Below are 18,557 nucleotides of genomic sequence, written 5' to 3'. Positions count from 1 at the left end.
CTACTGCTTCCCAGCAGGTTTATAGGTAGGCTGGAGGACTACACAGACGCTGGATGCATTGAGTTCCAAAAGCATTTCAAGATAAACTAAATAACGTGCATTTACCCAGCATCATGCCTGGCACACTGCCATGATGAACCACTCCTTTCCATCTTTACCCTGTAAAAAACGGCTGTGAGGAATGGAAGAGCAGCAACTCACAGCCTGTTCCACAGCAGGCGTCTTACATAATGATGTTCCTGGGGAAAAAGATGACAGTTGACAGGGAACCTTCTCTGTGCAAATTCGACTTTATCACCATTGCCTCTTGGGGCTCCTGCCCCTAAAGTCCAAAGTCTCAAAATTCCCCAAAAGCTGAGTCATTCATCCTCGGCAGATGCAGGCAGAGAATCAGCTGGGCTGCGAATCAGCCTTTTGTGCTCTAGGTCCAGAGGTTTCTGGGCACACCACTGTCGTCCCATTCGCTATCACCAGCTGTATCATCAGAATACCTTTGCTTTCAAAAACACTCTGTCAAGGCCGGGTACAGTGGCTCACGCCGGTAATCCCAGCACTTTGGGAGGCCGAGGTGGGCAGATCATGAGGTCAGGAGATTGAGACCATCCTGGCTAACATGGTCAAATCCCCTCTCAACTAAAAATATGAAAAAATTAGCTGGGCGTGGTGGTACGTGCCTGTAATCCCAGCTACTCGGGAGGCTGAGGCAGGAGAATCACTTGAACCCAGGAGACGGAGCTTGCAGTGAGTTGAGATTGCACCATTGCATTCCAGCCTGGGTGACGGAGCAAGATTCCATCTCAAAAACAAAACAAAACAAAAAACACCTCTGTCTTCTGTATCTTTTGACTTTTTAAGACATGACTATTATATTTTCAAAAATAAATCAATTTGTCAGCACCCGTTGCGTATTCTGGTGACAACCCTCTGATCTTTTCACTCTCAAATGTGCAGGGATCCCTCCCACCCCAGGGAATTTACACATGCTGTTCCCCCCCAGCCTTCCCATCTCGGCATAAACCTCACTTTCCCAAGGAAGCCAGCATTCTCTCCAACTGGGTGAGGGCCCCTTACAGCCCTCCAGTAGCCTGAACTCCCCATATGATTATCCAGCAGTCTGCATTAGTTGACCATCTCTGCTCCTTGCCTAAAAGACTGTGCCTCATCCATCTAATTACAAATCCTAGCACAGTCCAGACACCCAGGCACCCACTCAGGTGTAGGTGTGGGCAAGATTGTGCCAGCCCAGAGCAGAGATGCCACTGCACTCTCCTGACCTTCCTGCTTGAGCCCAGGGTGTCACCAGCCTGGAAACCATCCAAGCCTCTCTGCTGTTTAGTGAAGCCTAGGCTTCCAGAGAGCCCTAGGTTCATTTGCTCATAGCACACATACCCTCAACCAAGGTCTGCCCAGTCCTGATTTGCACATTTGTGCAAAGGGCACAGGCTTTGGACAGAGACTGAGTCCAAGAGGCCAACCCTGAGTGCCTGTTTGTTCACATGTAAACGGGCACATGGTATCTGCCTCCCAGGTGAGGTGTTGAACGAGCCCTGTATACTCTCTCTGTAGTCTCAGAACATGAAGATGGACCTTCCCATTCTCTATTTTTTAAAGACAAGGTGTCATCGCCAGGCATGGTGGCTCATGTCTGTAATCCCAGCTCTCTGGGAGGCCGAGGTGGGTGGACTACCTGAGGTCAGGAGTTCAAGACCAGCCTGACCAACATGATGAAACCCGTCCTTACTAAAAATACAAAAAACTCAGCCAGGTGGAGTGGTGGCCACCTGTAATCCCAGCTACTCAAGAGGCTGAGGGAGGGAGAATTGCTTGAACCCAGGAGGTAGAGGTGGTAGTGAGCCAAGCTTGTGCTACTGCACTCCAGCCTGGGCAACAGAGCAACACTACGTCTAAAAAAAAGAGAGAAAGAGAAAGAGAGAGAGTTTGTGTTACTGCGTTGCCCAGGATGGAGTGCAGTGGCGTGATCATACATACAGCCTCAAACTCTTGAACTTCTGGACTCAAGCAATCCTCCCATTCTTTCCAATGCCCTGGCCCCAGAGTGCCCCACAATGGTACCTAACCCCAAAGCAAAAGTCCCGTAGTACCAGCTATTCCACCGGGGTGGACAAGCCAGAGCCCAAACCCTGCACAGAACCTCATTCACCAGGTAACTTCTGAGCCTCATCTCCCCCACCTAAAACATAGAAACAGCTTCCCCCAGGGAGGCCATTAGGAGGAAGGAACGTCCACTTTGAACAAATAGCCACCATACCTTTACCCAAACTCCTTTGCTCCGGGCCCAGACCCTGCTGTCTCCAGGCAGGAATACAGCATCAGGCTGGCTCCATGCTCCTCTACCTCATCCCTCAAAGGAAATCACTGGGGAAACCCAATCTCTTCTCTATCCAGGGTGGCTCTGGGATACAAGCTCTCTTGGTAGGGTGTTCCTGGAAGTGACAGTGTCAGAGAGACAAGCATCCTAGAGACAGGGTATGTAACACTTTAGAATACAGCTTGGCTTTAACATCCAGAGCACTCACTGTGGCCAGGGCCAGCCTCAGCACCCCATGAAGCAAGGTGGGAAGGCCAACCTGGGACAAGGACCAGGCCTCAGAACTGCAGGCACAATCTGCCGTCTCATCTTCCAAAGGTGGGAGGGATGCCCACTGATAGGGTCTGTGCAGTTGACAGGCATCTCCCAGCAGTTGCTCAAATGGTTGCTTTTTCTCCAGTTCCATTAACTCTTTTTCTTTCTGAATATTCCTAACCACCACAGACTGCAAGAATACTGTCTGCAGCTCCCTGGCAGCTCTAGTTCACACCTGCCCAGAAAATACCACCATCCTACCCTCATCACACATGCTGGCTTTGTGGAAATCCTCTGGAGTTAACAGAAGGGGAGCAGGGATCATGGAGATCCCAAATCTTGGGTCCTGTTACCTTCAGTCCTATCGTGACCAAAGGCCCAGCCTCCCTTGTCTCTGTACAAACTTTTGCAAAGAAAAAACTTAGCTTCTTTCTAAAAACCCCTAGTTTCTCCTCCCCATCCCCCTGCACAACCTCATGCCCCCAGCCTGGCCTTGTGATGCCTGGTAAGCAGGTAACATGCAATCTAGGGCCCTGAGCCAGCAGACAGGCCCAGTCTTCAGGCTGAGAAGGCAGCTGGAGAGGTAGGCCAGGGCACAAGGAACTGTATGTGGGTGTGCACGTTATACTGCCGCTTATGCATATAACACAGACGCAACTCACACATCAACAGGTGCTCAGAAAGGGACCAGCAGATAGCTGCCCTGGCTCCTCTAAGGAAGAGCAGGCAGCTTCCCCCAGAAAGCTACATGTGCGTGTGCTGGAGGAGAGGAAGACTGGTGGTTGGGAAGGCCCATCTCCCAGGGGTGCAGGCCCATCTGTCTGCCTGATCCCAGGCAGCAGGATTGCAGAAGCCGGGCGGGACGGCCATAGCCACCTGCCAGCGAGGGAAGGCTTCTCTTCTCATGGCTGGGGGCAACTTGGCACGGCTGACCTCTGCTGGCCAAGTGAGGCACTGCATGCAGCCACAGAGCCAGGTGATTCCGTCTTCTGGACGTTTCCTGACTCCTGATGTTTTGGGAGAACAGTCCTTTTCATATGCCGGAGGCACAAACTGGGGCAGCTAAAATTTTTATTCTGTTGTCAAGGGGCAAGATGCCAGCCTGGCAGTGCCAAGGAGTTGAAGAGCCCAGCACTGGCGGCCCAGAACTGTCTGTTCAGTCTGTGCAGCGAGCACCAGAGCCTCGCCTGTCCGTGCAGGAGGGAAGCCTGTGCTCCACATTGTGCTCAGCTCGAGAGGCCCAGCAACCTCAGGAAGACTTGGCTGCAGGTCTGAATTTCTTTCCTTTGTGCTTGAAGCTGTGCAGTGGGTTCTGGGACTTCACTCTCTATGGAGGCAATCGCACGTCAGTTGGGGGAATCAGGCTGACAGACTATCCACCTATCCACCCACCCAAACTGAAAAAGACACAAAGGGAGCCATGCCAGCACCTGGCCAACAAGACCAGAAGGTGCTACAGACAATGAAAGGGGAAGGGCAGCTGGGGAAAGCAAAGCAGGGCCTGCAGGTGGCTGCAGAAGTATCCCTAGCCCACAACAGATTTTGTCCCAGCCACCAGATTTTTGGGGAGCAGTTCTTGGGTGCCCTCTCTCCCACTCCCTAGGGCAAGGTGCCTACACATTCTGGTGATGACAGAAGAGCAGGTGGGGAGGAGTCGTGCAGCTGTCCCCAAGGCCCCAGGGGCCGTACCTTGGCCTTCCTACAAGAGGAAGACAGCTTCTTCCGCTTCTTGTGAGGGCGCACCAGGCCACGAAGAGCAGGAGGAACTGGAAGAGATGCTTGCCTGAGCAGTGGGCGCACCGCTGCTGTTCCCACCCCTGGCCTCCCACTAGTTCTGCAGCAAATTCTTGAATTCTGACCCAACTGGCAGCCTATGACATACAAGTATTCATTATCACATCTGCACAGGGCCAGGAGAATGTGAGCATATTAGACTTCCACTATCTCAATAGCTTTCCTGTATTGTTTACACTTGTTTCAATAAACATGTAACAAGAAAGAAAAAGACAGACATCCTTATAGAAAGAAAATGTAGTTGAAATAAAAATCAACAGGTAGTTTCTTCACCTGTGGTCCATTACTACAGATTCGGCAGGCCCCACATCCCAGCTGCACCTGATCTTGGCTGTATCTTCACCTCACCTACCCCATGAACTCCCCCAGGCCAATCACACCTGGGCCCTCCCTTTCAAGTGTCAAACATCCCACATCCTGACACCTTTCCACCTTCTCCTGGCTCTTCTAAACCTCCTGGCCAAGTCACCTTGGCAAGTGACTCCGCTGTAGGAGCAGACTAGGTTCCTCAGGCCAAAGCTCCGGCCTCATCCCCTCCCTCCCTCTCTACCCACCCTCCCTACTGCCCTCCTCATATCTCAGGCCAGGACCTAGACTGGGGTCTCCTCCAGCTCACTGTCCTGTGAAAACATGGTCCCCAGCACTTTCTCTCTGGCATTTTCACATTCCTATTTCTTCTAGATCCTTTCTTTCCCAGTGCCCAGGCTTTTCCTGCCCTGGAACATTCCATCCCACCCTCTGTCACCTCCACAGCAGCAACACCAGTCGCTGGCTGGCTGCAGGTCCGGACTGAGCAGACCCTGTGGCACTGGGAAGGTTCCTGCACTTGCTGCCCAGAGCCTCCTCTCCACCAGTCTTCTCCTTTAACCCATTTCAGGCATAAAAATCACACATACTCATTACCAAAAGCACCTCCTATGAGACACTGAAAGAAGTCATCACCTAGAGCCTGCCTAAGATGAGGAGAGGTGCCCAGCTTTAATGGTCACGTAAAGCTCTAGCCTGGGCTGCACCACAGAAACCAATCCCAGGGTCCTGACCTCACGCCTGCCAACCCCTGCACCCCTCGCACCACCACTGGCTCTTCTCTTGCCACCTCGTCTGTTTTGGCTTTATAGTGTCTGTCTCCCTGTTGACTGTTCTTACCTGGAGACTCCACAGACACCTTGGCCTTGATTTTAGCAGCTGCTAATTCTGAGTCTTTTGCAGCACAGGTGGCTGTCTCTGCCTCCTGCCAGTGACTCTTTCCCAAACCTGTTCACTCCCTTCCACCCATGGATAGCCATTCAGCCTAGCCCTGGAGACTACCTGGCCTGAAATCCTGGGTCTGCCACCCACGCGGCACTACCTCAACTTCCTCATCTCCAAAATGGAGACTGCAACAGCTAATCCGTGGGACCAGGCAAACAAGTTTAGAAACACAGGGGTGTGCCTATTTATGTGCTCGCGTGCTGCCCAGGTCTCCAGGTCCTATTCTGCCTGACCAATCCCAGCACCAAGCACAGGTGCTAATGCAGCAGCGGAGAAATTAATGCCACTTCCCCAGCCTGCTGCCTCCTGCCCCGTCAGGCTGCACTCACCCAGATAGTCAGGAACATGGCCCAGGTGGGGCTTCACCACCGCGGGGTGCAAGGGCAGGTCATGCCGCAGTAGCTGGAGGTCCCTGGGGTTGGTCTTCAAAGTATGTCTACCGGGGAAAGAGTGAGACCAACAGTCAGCAGCTTTCTTGTGTGACTCCACAGACTGAGCTTTCCAAAGGATAACACAGTCATGTGTTTTAAAAGTCACGAGGCGGCTGCCTATGTGCATTTCTCACACCTCCTGGAGTGGATGTTTCCATTCTTCCTTCCCCATGACACACATGGCAGCACCCTGAACCCCTTTTTGCTGGATATCATCTTACAGACTGTTTCATATGGACACACAACCAACCTCTTTCCTTCCCATGTAACTTTTAGCTCTGGATGCACCTTAGTTTACCCAGCAAGCCCCCTATGGTGGCACCAGGCTGCTTCCATCTTTTGGTTCCTTGATAATTCCATGATGAACCCAGGCACATGCTTGGCCATGCACATTCACTAGTGTGACCAAGATTAAGTTCCAGAAGTGGAATTTCGGATCAAAGGACACATGAGCTCGTAATTCTGCTGGACAGTGAGTGCCCACCATAGAGGGTTGTGTCAATTTACCACCAAGCAGAACAGACTAGCTTCCTTCTATGATTCTGGGTCCACTGCCTCCCTTTCTGTGCCAAAGGCTAGAAAACTGCCCAGTTCTCTGCTTCTCACCACTCAGAGCTCAGTCAGTCTCCAAAAAGGCAGCCACCTAAGATCCGTCCCCTCCTCACTTCCCATCTCCTCACCTTGAGCTTCTCAGAGTGCAGAAGCTCCTCCTTGATCTCCTTCAATCTCGCCTCCTGAATGGCCTGCTTAGTCACTGAACGCATGGCATCCTGAGGGCGGACACTGGAGGTCAAGATAGTGAGGCTGCCCCAAATCCTCCCTCACGCCTGGATGCTCAACAACAGGGTACGATCCCTGGGCCATAGCCCCTCCGCCCCCACTCCTCTCCCCACCACAGCAGCTCACCCTGCAGCGATAGCGGAAGCCCTCGATCTCCTCCATCTGGAACAGGTAGGGGAGCAGAATGGGGCCCCTGTTCTCTGTAGAGAAGAGAGCAGCAAGGGTCCCACAGGCTGAGGCCTTAGGACAGGGTCTTCATTGGAGGCCTCCTGCACCTCTTTCTTGGGGCAAAGTAGCAGGGGACCCACCGCCTTCCTGGGATGCCAAACATGCTGTACCTGGGGCTTAGCTGTACCTGGGGCTCTTACAGTGATGACCCATCTGTCCCTGCGTGTGGATGGGGGTGGCCTGTGTGGCCCCAAGCCCAAGAACCCATCACCCACTCTCTTCTCTTCCAAGGAGTACCCCATGGTATTCCTTGGGAGCCAAGGCACCCCATGATGATGGCCACAGAGAGCAGTCCAGGACCACCTAGCACCCTAGGGTCAGGTGCTGTCCTGAGCTGTCACAGCAACATGTCGGGTCACTAAATGCTCAGGAGACATACAGTAAACACAACTTTGGATAAATGACCTCAATTTGTTTATCTTTCAAGGGGGACAATGCCTGCCACTCAGGGCAGAACAAGGATGGATGGTGGAAGTGGCCTGTCACACTATATTGTGACCTCTGTCATCATAATCATGGAGTTTTAAGGCATTGTGGGAGAAGCCTGACCCTGGTCCAGGCCCACAAGAGCCAGGCTCTTACCTCCACTGAGAAGCTCCTCAATCTTGCCTAAGTGGGACTGCTCTGTGGGCAGCACAAAGGTTAAGACCACGCCGGGGTTGTCAGCGCGCGCAGTCCTGCAAGGGGAGACAGTACAGCTTGCATCTCCGACCCACAGGCTCTGTCCAGCACACCTCGAGTCCACTGGCATGCCCACCACGCAGGTGCTGAGCCCATCACACTCCTAGCCCTCCTACCTGCCGGCTCGATGGATGTAGGCCTCGGGGGTTGGGGGAAGATCAAAGTTGAGCACAGCAGACACATGGTGGAAGTCTATGCCCCGGGCCACACCTGCCTCCAGATCAGAAGCCCTGCAGAGATTACTCAATGTCAGCTGGACCCTTCCTCTCCTCTGGGCAGGTATTCATGAGCTGAACCAGCAAAACTTCCTCTAAACAAAGCCTGTAGATCATAAGACCCTGATATACAGAGAATTCTTCAACAGTGGAACCATTCCAGGAGCCAGGGTTTCCTGGGGCAACCTGGAGCTTTGATGTGTAGCCAAATCCTGGCCTGAACTCTGTTCTGGGACAAGAGCAGAACTCATTGCCCTACAGGGTGATCTGAGAACCAACCCTGAGCCAGTCAAGCCTTCAGGCAGACAGAGACTGGAGGGTGGAGGGAGTTCCTTTTCCCTTCAGAAATATGCTCCCTGCAAGTCACAGCCACACCCCCAATGCAGGACGGACCATCTCCCCTGCAGGGGTCTGCATGTCAACAACCCGAGCAGTCTCGTCCTTCACGCTGCATGTGCAGTGTGCACCGTTCACTCCCTTCTCCGTATCCAGGCAGCCGAGCAAGTGGGGCTCTCTGCACTACACTACCAGCCAGGCCTGGAAGGTTTGGCTCCCTGCTGTGTGCACTCTGGTTTTAGTCTTCCGAAAAGCTAAAAACAAAAACAAAAACAAAAAACAAAAACCCACGTCTTTCTGAGGAGGGATGGGAAAAGAAGCATGGACTCACTTATCTCCTTTGGGCCCTCGGCCTCGACATCTGCCCTTAACCGGGGCCCCCAGGACTTCAGCATCAGTTGCTATGACACAGTCGTAGAAGCCTTGGTTGAACTGTGAGATGATGTGGCACCTGCAGCCAAGAGTAGACAGAGGATCAGCTCGGCAGAGCAAGGGTGAGGCCCCTCTGCCATCCCTAGTGTCATAGTAACTATCACCCTTTCTCTTTCCTCTTCTTAATCTCTTTCCCTACTTAATCATTGTGCCTCAGTTTCCTCAGCTGAAAATAAAATAATGATAGGTATTTCAGAGTTTGAAGAAGTCAGTCAGTATCAGTCACATCTAGAACCTGGCCCCTACTAAATGTTTAAGAAACAGAACATTAACTGGGTCATCTTTCTGTCTCTGTCTTCAACTGATCTCAACCAAGATGTTGGCTATGGCAGACCTGGAGCGCAGTGGAAGTTCTCCATTGAGCACACAGGTGGGGATGCTGAACTGCTCCAGGAACAGGCGCAGACGGTAACTCCGCTCTAGAGTGTTGACAAAGAGCAGAGACTTGCCCCGAATCAATGACAGCTTGAGCAGGGTATATAGCAACAGGAATTTGTCTTCCTCAGTCTCACAGACCACTTGAAACTGCTGTAACTGGTCTGGCCCAGGCAGCTGGGACTCCTGTAGCTTAAGGGTAACCTGGGGAGAAGACAGGTCTGTGGTCAGAAAGGAAGAGAACACAGAGATGGTATGGCCACTTACTCACCAACCAAGACATCAACATTTTAGTGCAGGTATTTAAGGATTCCTGGCACCCTAAGTCTCCTCCAGTTTTGTAACATAAAAACCCAAAATGCCCTAACTGCTGTGGTATATAGAGTATACCACAGAAACCATATATAAAATACTTCCAAGCACAGAACGAAGAGAAACACATCAATAAAGAACTACATCAAGTGGGGAAGGCCTACAGCAACCAGCCTTCTGAAAGGTAAAGTTTACTTAAGATGAGAACGCTGGCCTTAGAATTTTGGCTCTGCTGCTCAAAGCCGCCCCTTACGTCCTTGCTCAGGCTTTTAGGCAAAGTATGGCCCGAAATGGGAGACATTTCTTGTGGAGACGTGGAAATATATAGTGATTTTAGACCACTGGCTTTTAGTGCCTCAGAACCAGGGATGAGATACTGACAACTATCCCACCCAAAACACCAAATGCTCCTCTAAGAAGGAGTGTCAAGATCTTTGAGTGCCCCCATGCCTGCAGCTCCAGCGACTTCCATGGTGTCCCTTACCGGGTTATGTAATACCAGCTCCTTGAGTGCTTGTACATCCTCGTTAAAAGTAGCTGACATGAGAAAAGCCTGGTAAATCCGAGGCAAGTGACTGAAACGAAAGAGTCCAATGAGATTCCAGCTCCAAGAGCCTCTAACTGTGGTAACTGGCTTCCCGCCACCCCACTGTAGTCCCAACTCCTACTCACAGATGTTTCCATTAGGAATCACACCCACTTCTGCCTTACCAGAGGAGACTCTTGAGCTCTTCCTCAAAGCCAAAGGAAAAAAGAAGATCAGCCTCGTCCACCACCAGAAGCTCCAGGGAGTCACGAAGTTTCAAGCTGTCTTGTTGCAAGTGGCTTAATATGCGAGATGGGGTCCCCACTATCACATCTGGCTTCTCCATCAGCACAGCTCTGAAAGTTGGCAAGACGTCAGTATCAGGGAGAACGTAGCAGCTGGATCTCAGCCTGGATTTGATCTCTTTTTTGCCACAAATAAACCCAACCCCACAACTCTGTGTAGCTTCATTCAGGTGCAGCTTTGCTGCTTTTACCCACCTCTGAGAGGCTGAGTCTTCGGCAGTTGAGACATTGGCCACTCGGACATCCTGAGCACAGTAGGTAGCCAGCTGCTGAATCATGCACTGTGCTTGTCGTGCTAGTTCCTTGGTAGGAACAAGAACAAGGCCTCTCACTGCCTGTTCTACCACCGGACCTGTCTGTAAGAATATGAATTAAAAACTTTAGCCACCAGTGCATGTCACTGTGTCCACCTGATGCTTTTCTCTACCCCTTCCAGCCTATCTGACCCATCTGCTGCCACACTACTCAGCCATATTTTGATCATCCATCACTCTGTCCGCCTCAGAATGCAGTGTTTTCCCCAGGCACTGACCCTCAAAAAGAATAATGTACTCTATGTTTATGAAGCTACTTTAAATTTATGGAGCTAAATTATCACAATAATTCTATAAGTAGAAGAGATATGTGCCCTTTTTATGTAACAAAGAAAATAAAGTGCTCTGTTGAAGATTACACAAAGGTTGGTCATAGCAGGGCCTGAACAAGGATCCAGGTAACCTGAACTCCAGGCCAGCCTGCATGGGTACAGGGCCAAGAGAGAACCTCAGACAAACGGGAACCGCTCTTCCCAGGCTTTTGGGGCTCGCCTCCTTCCTCCCCTCAGCTCTCTCGTTACCCACCGCCTTCCTGTGGAGCAACAGCTGCAGCATTGGAATAGCATAAGCGGCCGTCTTCCCGGAGCCCGTGCGGGCCCGAGCCAGGAGGTCCTTCCCCTCTAGGGCCAGTGGGATGGCCTTTTCCTGGATCAGCGTAGGTCGCGACCAGCCCAAGTCAGTGACAGCCTAGGAGAGACCAGGAGTGCGGCTCAAGCGGCGCGAAGAGTGATGGTGTGTCCCGTGGAGCCCGTAAGCCGGCTCCCCAGCCCTCCCGTGTACCTGCAGGAGCCGGGGATCGAGGCCCATGTGTTCAAAGCCCAGTGCTTCCGAGTCCGCCATGGCGTTGCTCAGTAGCGACAGCACGCACGCCCTGCCAAAAGGATGCCACCGACGCGGGGTTGGAGCAAAGCAACAACCAATCGGCTTCGGAGACGCCGTTACTTCCCGGAAGTCCTGGCGCCTAGGCTTCCGGTGTTCTGGCGAAGCTCTGCGACTGCGCAGAGCACCGGACTCGGTCTGGGAGGAGGCGGTGGAGCGGTCGATCTGGCGTCTACGTGTGTATACCCTAACTGTTTTTTTTTTTCTGTTTGTTTTGAGACAGAGTCTCGCTCTGTCGCCAGGCTGGAGTGCAGTGGCGCGAGGTCGGCTCACTGCAACCTCCGCCTCTCGGGTTCAAGCAATGCTCCGGCCTCAGCCTCCCGAGTAGCTGGGACTACAGGTGCGCACCACCACGCCCAGCTAATTTTTGTATTTTTTAGTAGAGACGGGGGTTTCACCATGTTGGCCAGGATGGTCTCTTGACCTCGTGATCCCGCCCGCCTCGGCCTCCCTAAGTGCTGGACTACAGGCGTGAGCCACAGCGTCCGGCCAACTGCTGTTTTTTAAAAAAGCTTTTTAGGTGGCAACCTATCTGCAGATATCAGTGTGGAAATTCTTATTCTCCTCACAGCCATCAGCTGTTGGCCCATCCACTGGCTATCCCAATTGCACCTGCCCCATCAGCGGAAAGGTGAAATGTATGCCCAGTTTTTCCTCACACCATTACCCTTCCTATCAAACTACCGAGAAACCCAGGACCTACCAGAATAGTTAAGATGTGCTCCATTGTGTCTACTGCCAGCCAAACCTGTTGAAGGCCGGCCCACCCTAATTTCTGCCTTCCTGTCTTCTCACAGGCTCGGTCTGATTTGACAGCTGTATTTCTAACAACAGCCACAGAGCAGAAATGTGTCCCTTCCCAACATTTCACATCATTCCCAAGAGCCTCAGGCCAGAAGTCCAAAAAATGTAACTAGTTCAAAGGACTTAAGATTTTTCTCTTTTAATTCTAATAGGAACACTGAAAACTCGTTTTAAATATCTGAAGTTTAACAATTCACCTTACTGAACTGTTGATACTGTCATCCAGATTTAGAAATATGAGGATATAAAAATATTAAATAGAAAAGGAAAAGCCTAGAGAACTAAATTGTTTTTATTTATTTTGAGATGGAGTTTCACTCTGTCGCCCAGGCTGGAGTGCAGCGGCTTGATTTCTGCTCACTGCAACCTCCTCCTCCCAGGTTCAAGCAATTCTCCTGCCTCAGCCTCCTGAGTAGCTGGGATTACAGGCACGCACCACCACGCCTGGCTAATTTTTATGTTTAGTAAAGATGGGGTTTCGCCATATTGGCCAGGCTGGTCTCAAACTCCTGACCTGAGGTAATCCACCTACCTTGGCCTCCCAAAGTGCTGGGATTATAGGCGTGAGCCACTGTGCCTGACCCTAAATTGCATTTTGTTTTTTGGAGATGGGATCACTCTGTTGCCCAGCCTGGAGTGCAGTGGCACAATCATGGCTCACTGCAGCCTTGACCTCCCTGGGCTCAAGTGATCGTCCCACCTCAGCCTCTCAAGTAGCTGGGACTACAGGCATGTGCCACCTGCTAATTTTTTTGTACCTTTTATAGAGATAAGATTTTGCCATGTTGCTCAGGCTGGTCTTGAACTCCTGGGCTATAGGAGTTTTTGGCTTCCCAAAGTGCTAGGAATACAGGTGTGAGCCACTGTGCCCAGCCCACATGTATTTTTATGAGTTAAAAATAGCCGGGCACAGTGGGGTACACCCGTAGTACCAGCTTCTTGGGAGGGTAAGGTAAAAGGATCGCTTGAACCTGGGAGCTCAGGTCGCTTTCAGCTATGATGGCACTATTGCACTCCAGCCTTGGGGACAGAGCAAGAACCCATCACTAATATATATACATGCCAGGCACAGTGACTCACACTTGTAATCCTAGCACTTTGGGAGGCTGAGGAAGGACCAGCCTGGCCAACATGGTGAGACATGGTGGCTCATACCTTTAATCCCAGTATTCTGGGAGGCCAAAGCGGGCAGACACCTTTAATCCCAGCACTTTGGGAGGCCAAAGTGGGCAGATCACCTGAGGTCAAGAGTTCAAGACCAGCCTCGTCAACACGGCAAAACCCCATCTCTACTGAAAAAAATAAAAATTAGCTGGGCGTGGTGGCAGGTGCCTGTAATACCAGCTACTTGGGAATCTGAGGCAGGGGAATCTCTTGAACTCAGGAAGTGGAGGTTGCAGTGAGCCAAGATTGCACTGCTGCACTCCAGCCCAGGCAACAGAGTGAGACTCCATCTCAAAAACAAATAAATAAACATACAAAAATTATCCAGGCGTGGTGGTGGGTGGCTGTAATCCCAGCTACTCAGGAAGCTAAGGCAGAAGTTGCAGTGAGCCAAGATCATGCCACTGCACTCCAGCCTGGGCGACAGAGCAAGACTCAAAGAAAAAAAAATATATATATATATATATACACACACACATATATATATATGTATACATATAAAATATGTACATATCCCTATATAGTATAGGACATAAGGAGAAATAACAAAAGGAGAATAATTTAGTTCTGTAGGTCAGATAATTTAATAAATATTTTAAATAAATATATAATAAAAACAAATAAAATGTCAAGAATGGGGAACTAATGGCATTAAGTTTTAAATAGAAGGGCATGAGGGAAATATCTTAAAATTTGTTCAGATTTATGATTCAGAGGGCTAAGAAACAAGATACTTGATTTCCTCAGATGATTCCTTGCAGATATGTGGTCTATTTGGTTGACCTTTGCGAATGCTTGAGCAACCACCCCGTGTATTCTCATACCCCTGGACTGCCTGTCCAAGCCAAGCCTTAGCACCATCAGTCCACAGTGAAGTGCACTCCAGGTCATCTGCATAGATAGTCCAGGCACCTTTCCTCTTTTCCTTTAGGTGCCTCCCCTCTGCCCACAATCTCTTATTTCAAACACAGCTATTACAACATGTTTTATTTCACTGGAAAATTCTGTAAAGAACCATTGAAGAAAACATTTAGCACAGCTTAAATAAAAGTTGAAAGGGAGGATAAGAGTGCACACCCCATGCTAGTTGTTGCCACCTTACCTCTGACTCTGAGGCCCTGTGGGATGAAAAGCAGGTATCCAAGAGAACTCTGCTTGGCCCTCTGATACGGCCTTGAGAGCAGACCCAATGCCGGCTTTCTGCCCCACAGGCCGCTGAAATCCTAGGAGCTGCCATGGGAGTTACCAAAAACGTGTGAATAAACAGAATGCAGAGGCTGAGGTGGGTGGATCACCTGAGGTCAAGAGTTCAAGACCAGCCTGGCCAACATGGTGAAACCCCGTCTCTACTAAAAATACAAAAATTAGCTGGTCATGGTGGTGGGCACCTGTAATCCCAGCTACTCGGGAGGCTGAGGTGGGAGAATCACTTGAACCTGGGAGGCAGAGGTTGCCAGTGAGCCGAGATCACGCCATTGCACTCCAGCCTGGGTGACAAGAGCAAAACTCTGACTTACCAAAAGAAAAAAAACTGAATGCAGAAGGATTGCATTGGTGTTCTAAGCCAGTTACAGGCAGTAAAACTTCTACTAGGAAGGAAAATATATAATTTATCAAAAAATAGTTCTAAGATATAGAAAAACATCTCACTTCTCCAGGGTCAAGACCTGCCCCTTATTTACATTCACAAAGCCATTGAGTGAACCCAGCAGACGGTGAGACAAGGCCTGCTCTGTGGCGCATGCCAGTCACCTACTGCATAAGCAGACAAAGGGAAAGCAGAAGGTAATGGAGAGATTTTTCATTTGCTTATTTAGTGAAAAAGAGAGGGAAATCACTCGAGGCAAAAGAAGCAAGACTGAGTCCTGGGTTAGCTTTGATTCCTTACAAGTCCTGGATTAGCCCTAAGATGGATGTTGCAAGATTGGACTAATGTCCCGTGTCTTTGAGAACCAGGGTTGGCAAGTGGCTCATCTGAATGGTTTGTGGCCATGGGACCAATGTGACTTATTATTTTTCTTTTTTTTTTTTCCTAAAAATCCAGGTGGATAAAGGACTATATCGGGAAAGTACCAAATAAATGAGGTAAAAAGGAAGAGTCATATAAAGAGAACACTAAACCAGCTTCTTGGCCTCAAAGAAGCTCTTGAGGTGACGCATCTGCCAGATGCCAGTGAGGATGAGGATGACAGTCTGAGCAATGGACCACCATAGGACCCTCTGGTTGGTGCTGTCGCTGGTCAGTCGAAAGCGCTCTTCACGATACTGTGTGGGGCAACACAGGATTAAATGAGCAGGAGAAACAGTCCAGTCCCTAGCTGTTGTGAGGACCCTCCCTGCATGTAACTACTCAATTCCAGGACCAAACTCCTTTTGGAATACTACTTATGACTCCATTAGGAGTGCTACGGTCTCCCCACTGAGGCTGCCCCAAGAAAGGGAGGGGCTGCCCCTCCATAAGCATCTCTGTTGGGACTGAAATCATGATCTACCATTTCCAACAAGATCCCAGAAAAATACAGATAGGCAATGGCTTTTACTAGATTGTGAACTGCCCTTTTTTCACTTTATTTTATAGAGCTTAAAAATGACTAGTGAAAGCAAAATGTGGCACATGCATACAATGGAATATTAGCCTTAAGGAAAGAAATTCTGACACATGCTATAACATGGATGAACTTTGAGAACATTATGCTCAGTGAAATAAGTCAGTCATGGAAAGGACAAATACTGAATGATTCCACTTAAATGAGGTAGGGTAGTCCGGATCATAGAGACAGTAAATAAAATGGTGGGTGTCAGGAAAAAGGGAAATGGGGAGTTATTGTTTATATTAAGTACAGATTTGCTGGGTACAGCAGCTCACACCTGTAATCCCAGCACTTTGGGAGGCTGGGATTAGGTAGATCGCCTGAGGTCAGGAGTTCAAGACCAGCCTGGCCAACATGGAAACTCTGTCTCTACTAAAAATACAAAACTTAGCCGGGAGTGGTGGCGCACGCCTGTGATCTCAGTTACTCAGGAGGCTGAGGCAGGAGAATTGCTTGAACCCGGGAGGCAGAACCCGGGTTGCACTGAGTGGAGATCACACCACTACACTCCAGCCTGGGCAACAGAGCGAGACTCTGTCTCTAAATAAATAAATACAGATTTTTAGTTTGAGAAGATGAAAAAGTTCTGGAGCTGGATGATGGTGCTGGTAGCACACATTAGGAATGCAGTTAATACCACTGAACTATACACTTAGAAACAGTTTAAATGGCACATTTTGTGTTATGTGTATTTCACCACAATAAAAAGTTTTAATTTAAAAAACAAATTGGGCGAAGTGGCTCACACCTGTAATCCCAGCACTTTGGGAGGCCAAGGTGGGTGGATCACCTGAGGTCGGGAGTTCCAAACCAGCCTGGCCAACATGGAGAAACATCGTCTCTACTAAAAATACAAAATTAGCCAGGTGTAGTGGTGCATGCCTGTAATCCTAGCTACTCAGAAGACTGAGGCAGGAGAATCACTTGAACCTAGGAGGCAGCGGTCAAGATCATGCCATTGCACTCCAGCCTGGGCAACAAGAGTGAAACTCCATCCTAAAAAAACAAACAAACAAAAGTATCCAGACCAATACCTTTCATTCCATTCTCTGCAGAGCTGTCCAAGCAGAAACTTGAGTAGGTGTAGTGGGTATAAAGGTCAACTGCCCTCTCCAATTACAAGGAGATATGCCCTTACCCTTTGGTAATCCTGCTCCTTCTGAATCTGTTCCACCTGATCAAGCAACTGGCGGGCACGGAGCTGTAGCTCCGTCAGCTTATCTTTTGCAGCAATCTCAGGGTAGTTGTTGGCGTGCTCCCCAACCTGGATGTCAAGGTGCACACGCTACAAGAAAACATGGAGTGTCTGAATAGTGAGGCCTCCAATTGTCTGTTCCGGGATACAGAACCCATTCTTGTCCCTGGCTGTGGAGCAGAGGGCAACAATCTCTCTCCCTAATTCTGACTGTGCTACGGTTTCACAATAATGATAAATCAAAATTTAGAAACAAGTGAGAGATTCTAAGCTGAAGCCAAAGAGAAAATCCTTTTACCAGTTTGCCACCAGCGAAGAGAGCCATCCTGGTAGAGTTGGAGTGCAGACAGATTTGATGGTCACCAGGCGTGTGGGAGGTGAACGTGAAGCGGCCCTCAGAACCGTACTGCCGGGACAGCACCACCTACAACATGTGTCAATGGAAGGCCCCACCTTAATACCGCAGCATCTCCAAGTGCAAGCTCCTATCCCTTGAGGCCTCGACCAGGCAGAGCTTTATACCCCATGGGAGCTCCACTGAAGAACAGCTGCATGGGCTAGAGCCAGCCTTACCTTGCCGTCGGGGTCCTTCACTTCCACGTGCATGCCCAGGCCAGGGGTCGAGGGCAGGAAGACCTCCTTCTGCTTATCCCACATCTGGGTACGATAGTTGCCTGCGGGGCAGACACATAGTCACGACCCGGCCCCCTCCGACGTGCGACCCGGGGCTCTAGGCAGGGGGCCTGGCGTCCTCGGGGCATCCTAAGGCTAGGTATGGGGGTGCCAGCGACCCGGCTGGGCTCGGGAGGAGGGAGCGCCGCCGAGGGCCGAGCGGGGTACAAAGGGCCTCCCCACCCTCAGCCCGCCTGACCGATGACCATGGTCTCGTCGGGGATTTCCTCAATGAAACAGCGCTTCTCGGTCTCGCCGATGTGAAAGTAGAGTCCTCGGGCGCCTGTGGCGCACAGCGCGAGAAGCAGCAGTACCTGCTGCCACATCGCCCGCAAAGGCCCAGCCCCGACACCTGCCATCGCGTCTCACCCCCACAAGCGCCTGCGCGCCAGCGTAGCGACGCTGTAAGGGAAGAAGTCGCCTGCGCAGTGATGTCCGCCCGCAGTCTCCTGCTCCCCACCGAACACTGCCCCGCCCCGCGCCCCGCCCACTCACGCAGCCTGGCGCCAGCACACCGCCGCAACAAGGGTAGAGGGAGCATGCGCAATGACCCCTGCCCTCCATTTCTCACCCTGTTATATCTGAGTACCTCTCTCACCTCTTCTGCTATGCGCCTGCGCGCTGCCCCAGCGACGCCACTCAGAGAAAGGGCGCCTGCTCGCTGTCCCCGGCTGCGCCGCTGGGGAGA

At 50.7% G+C, this 18,557-nt stretch overlaps 1 protein-coding gene and 1 pseudogene across 1 annotated transcript; both read right to left on the bottom strand.

Annotated features, from left to right (window-relative positions):
- Positions 1–3,638: 3,638 nt before the first annotated feature.
- LOC135271855 (probable ATP-dependent RNA helicase DDX56) lies at positions 3,639–11,425 on the bottom strand (annotated as a pseudogene).
- A 2,956-nt stretch (positions 11,426–14,381) lies between these two features.
- On the bottom strand, positions 14,382–18,254 carry LOC135271867 (transmembrane emp24 domain-containing protein 4-like). Its single transcript, XM_064369889.1, has 5 exons — positions 18,069–18,254; positions 17,771–17,871; positions 17,496–17,621; positions 17,141–17,287; positions 14,382–15,676 (listed from the first exon to the last, which is right to left on the bottom strand). The coding sequence occupies exons 1-5, from the start codon at positions 18,226–18,228 to the stop codon at positions 15,527–15,529; spliced, it is 684 nt and encodes a 227-aa protein (XP_064225959.1). The 5' UTR covers positions 18,229–18,254; the 3' UTR covers positions 14,382–15,526.
- Positions 18,255–18,557: the final 303 nt, after the last annotated feature.

Source organism: Aotus nancymaae, unplaced genomic scaffold (genome assembly GCF_030222135.1).
Source record: "Aotus nancymaae isolate 86718 unplaced genomic scaffold, 86718_ANA_hifiasm-v0.15.2.pri h1tg000094l, whole genome shotgun sequence".
Classification (NCBI taxonomy): domain Eukaryota; kingdom Metazoa; phylum Chordata; class Mammalia; order Primates; family Aotidae; genus Aotus; species Aotus nancymaae.
This window is presented reverse-complemented; position numbering and strand designations above follow the sequence as displayed.

Excerpts from the sequence above, each read along its gene's own strand:
- LOC135271867 (XM_064369889.1), bottom strand. The coding sequence starts at position 18,228 with ATGGCAGGTGTCGGGGCTGGGCCTTTGCGGGCGATGTGGCAGCAGGTA. Across the intron at positions 17,288-17,495 it reads TCTTCGCTGGTGGCAAACTG|CGTGTGCACCTTGACATCCA; the intron begins GTAAAAGGATTT and ends GTTTTCTTGTAG. Across the intron at positions 15,677-17,140 it reads AGGAGCAGGATTACCAAAGG|TATCGTGAAGAGCGCTTTCG; the intron begins GTAAGGGCATAT and ends TGCCCCACACAG.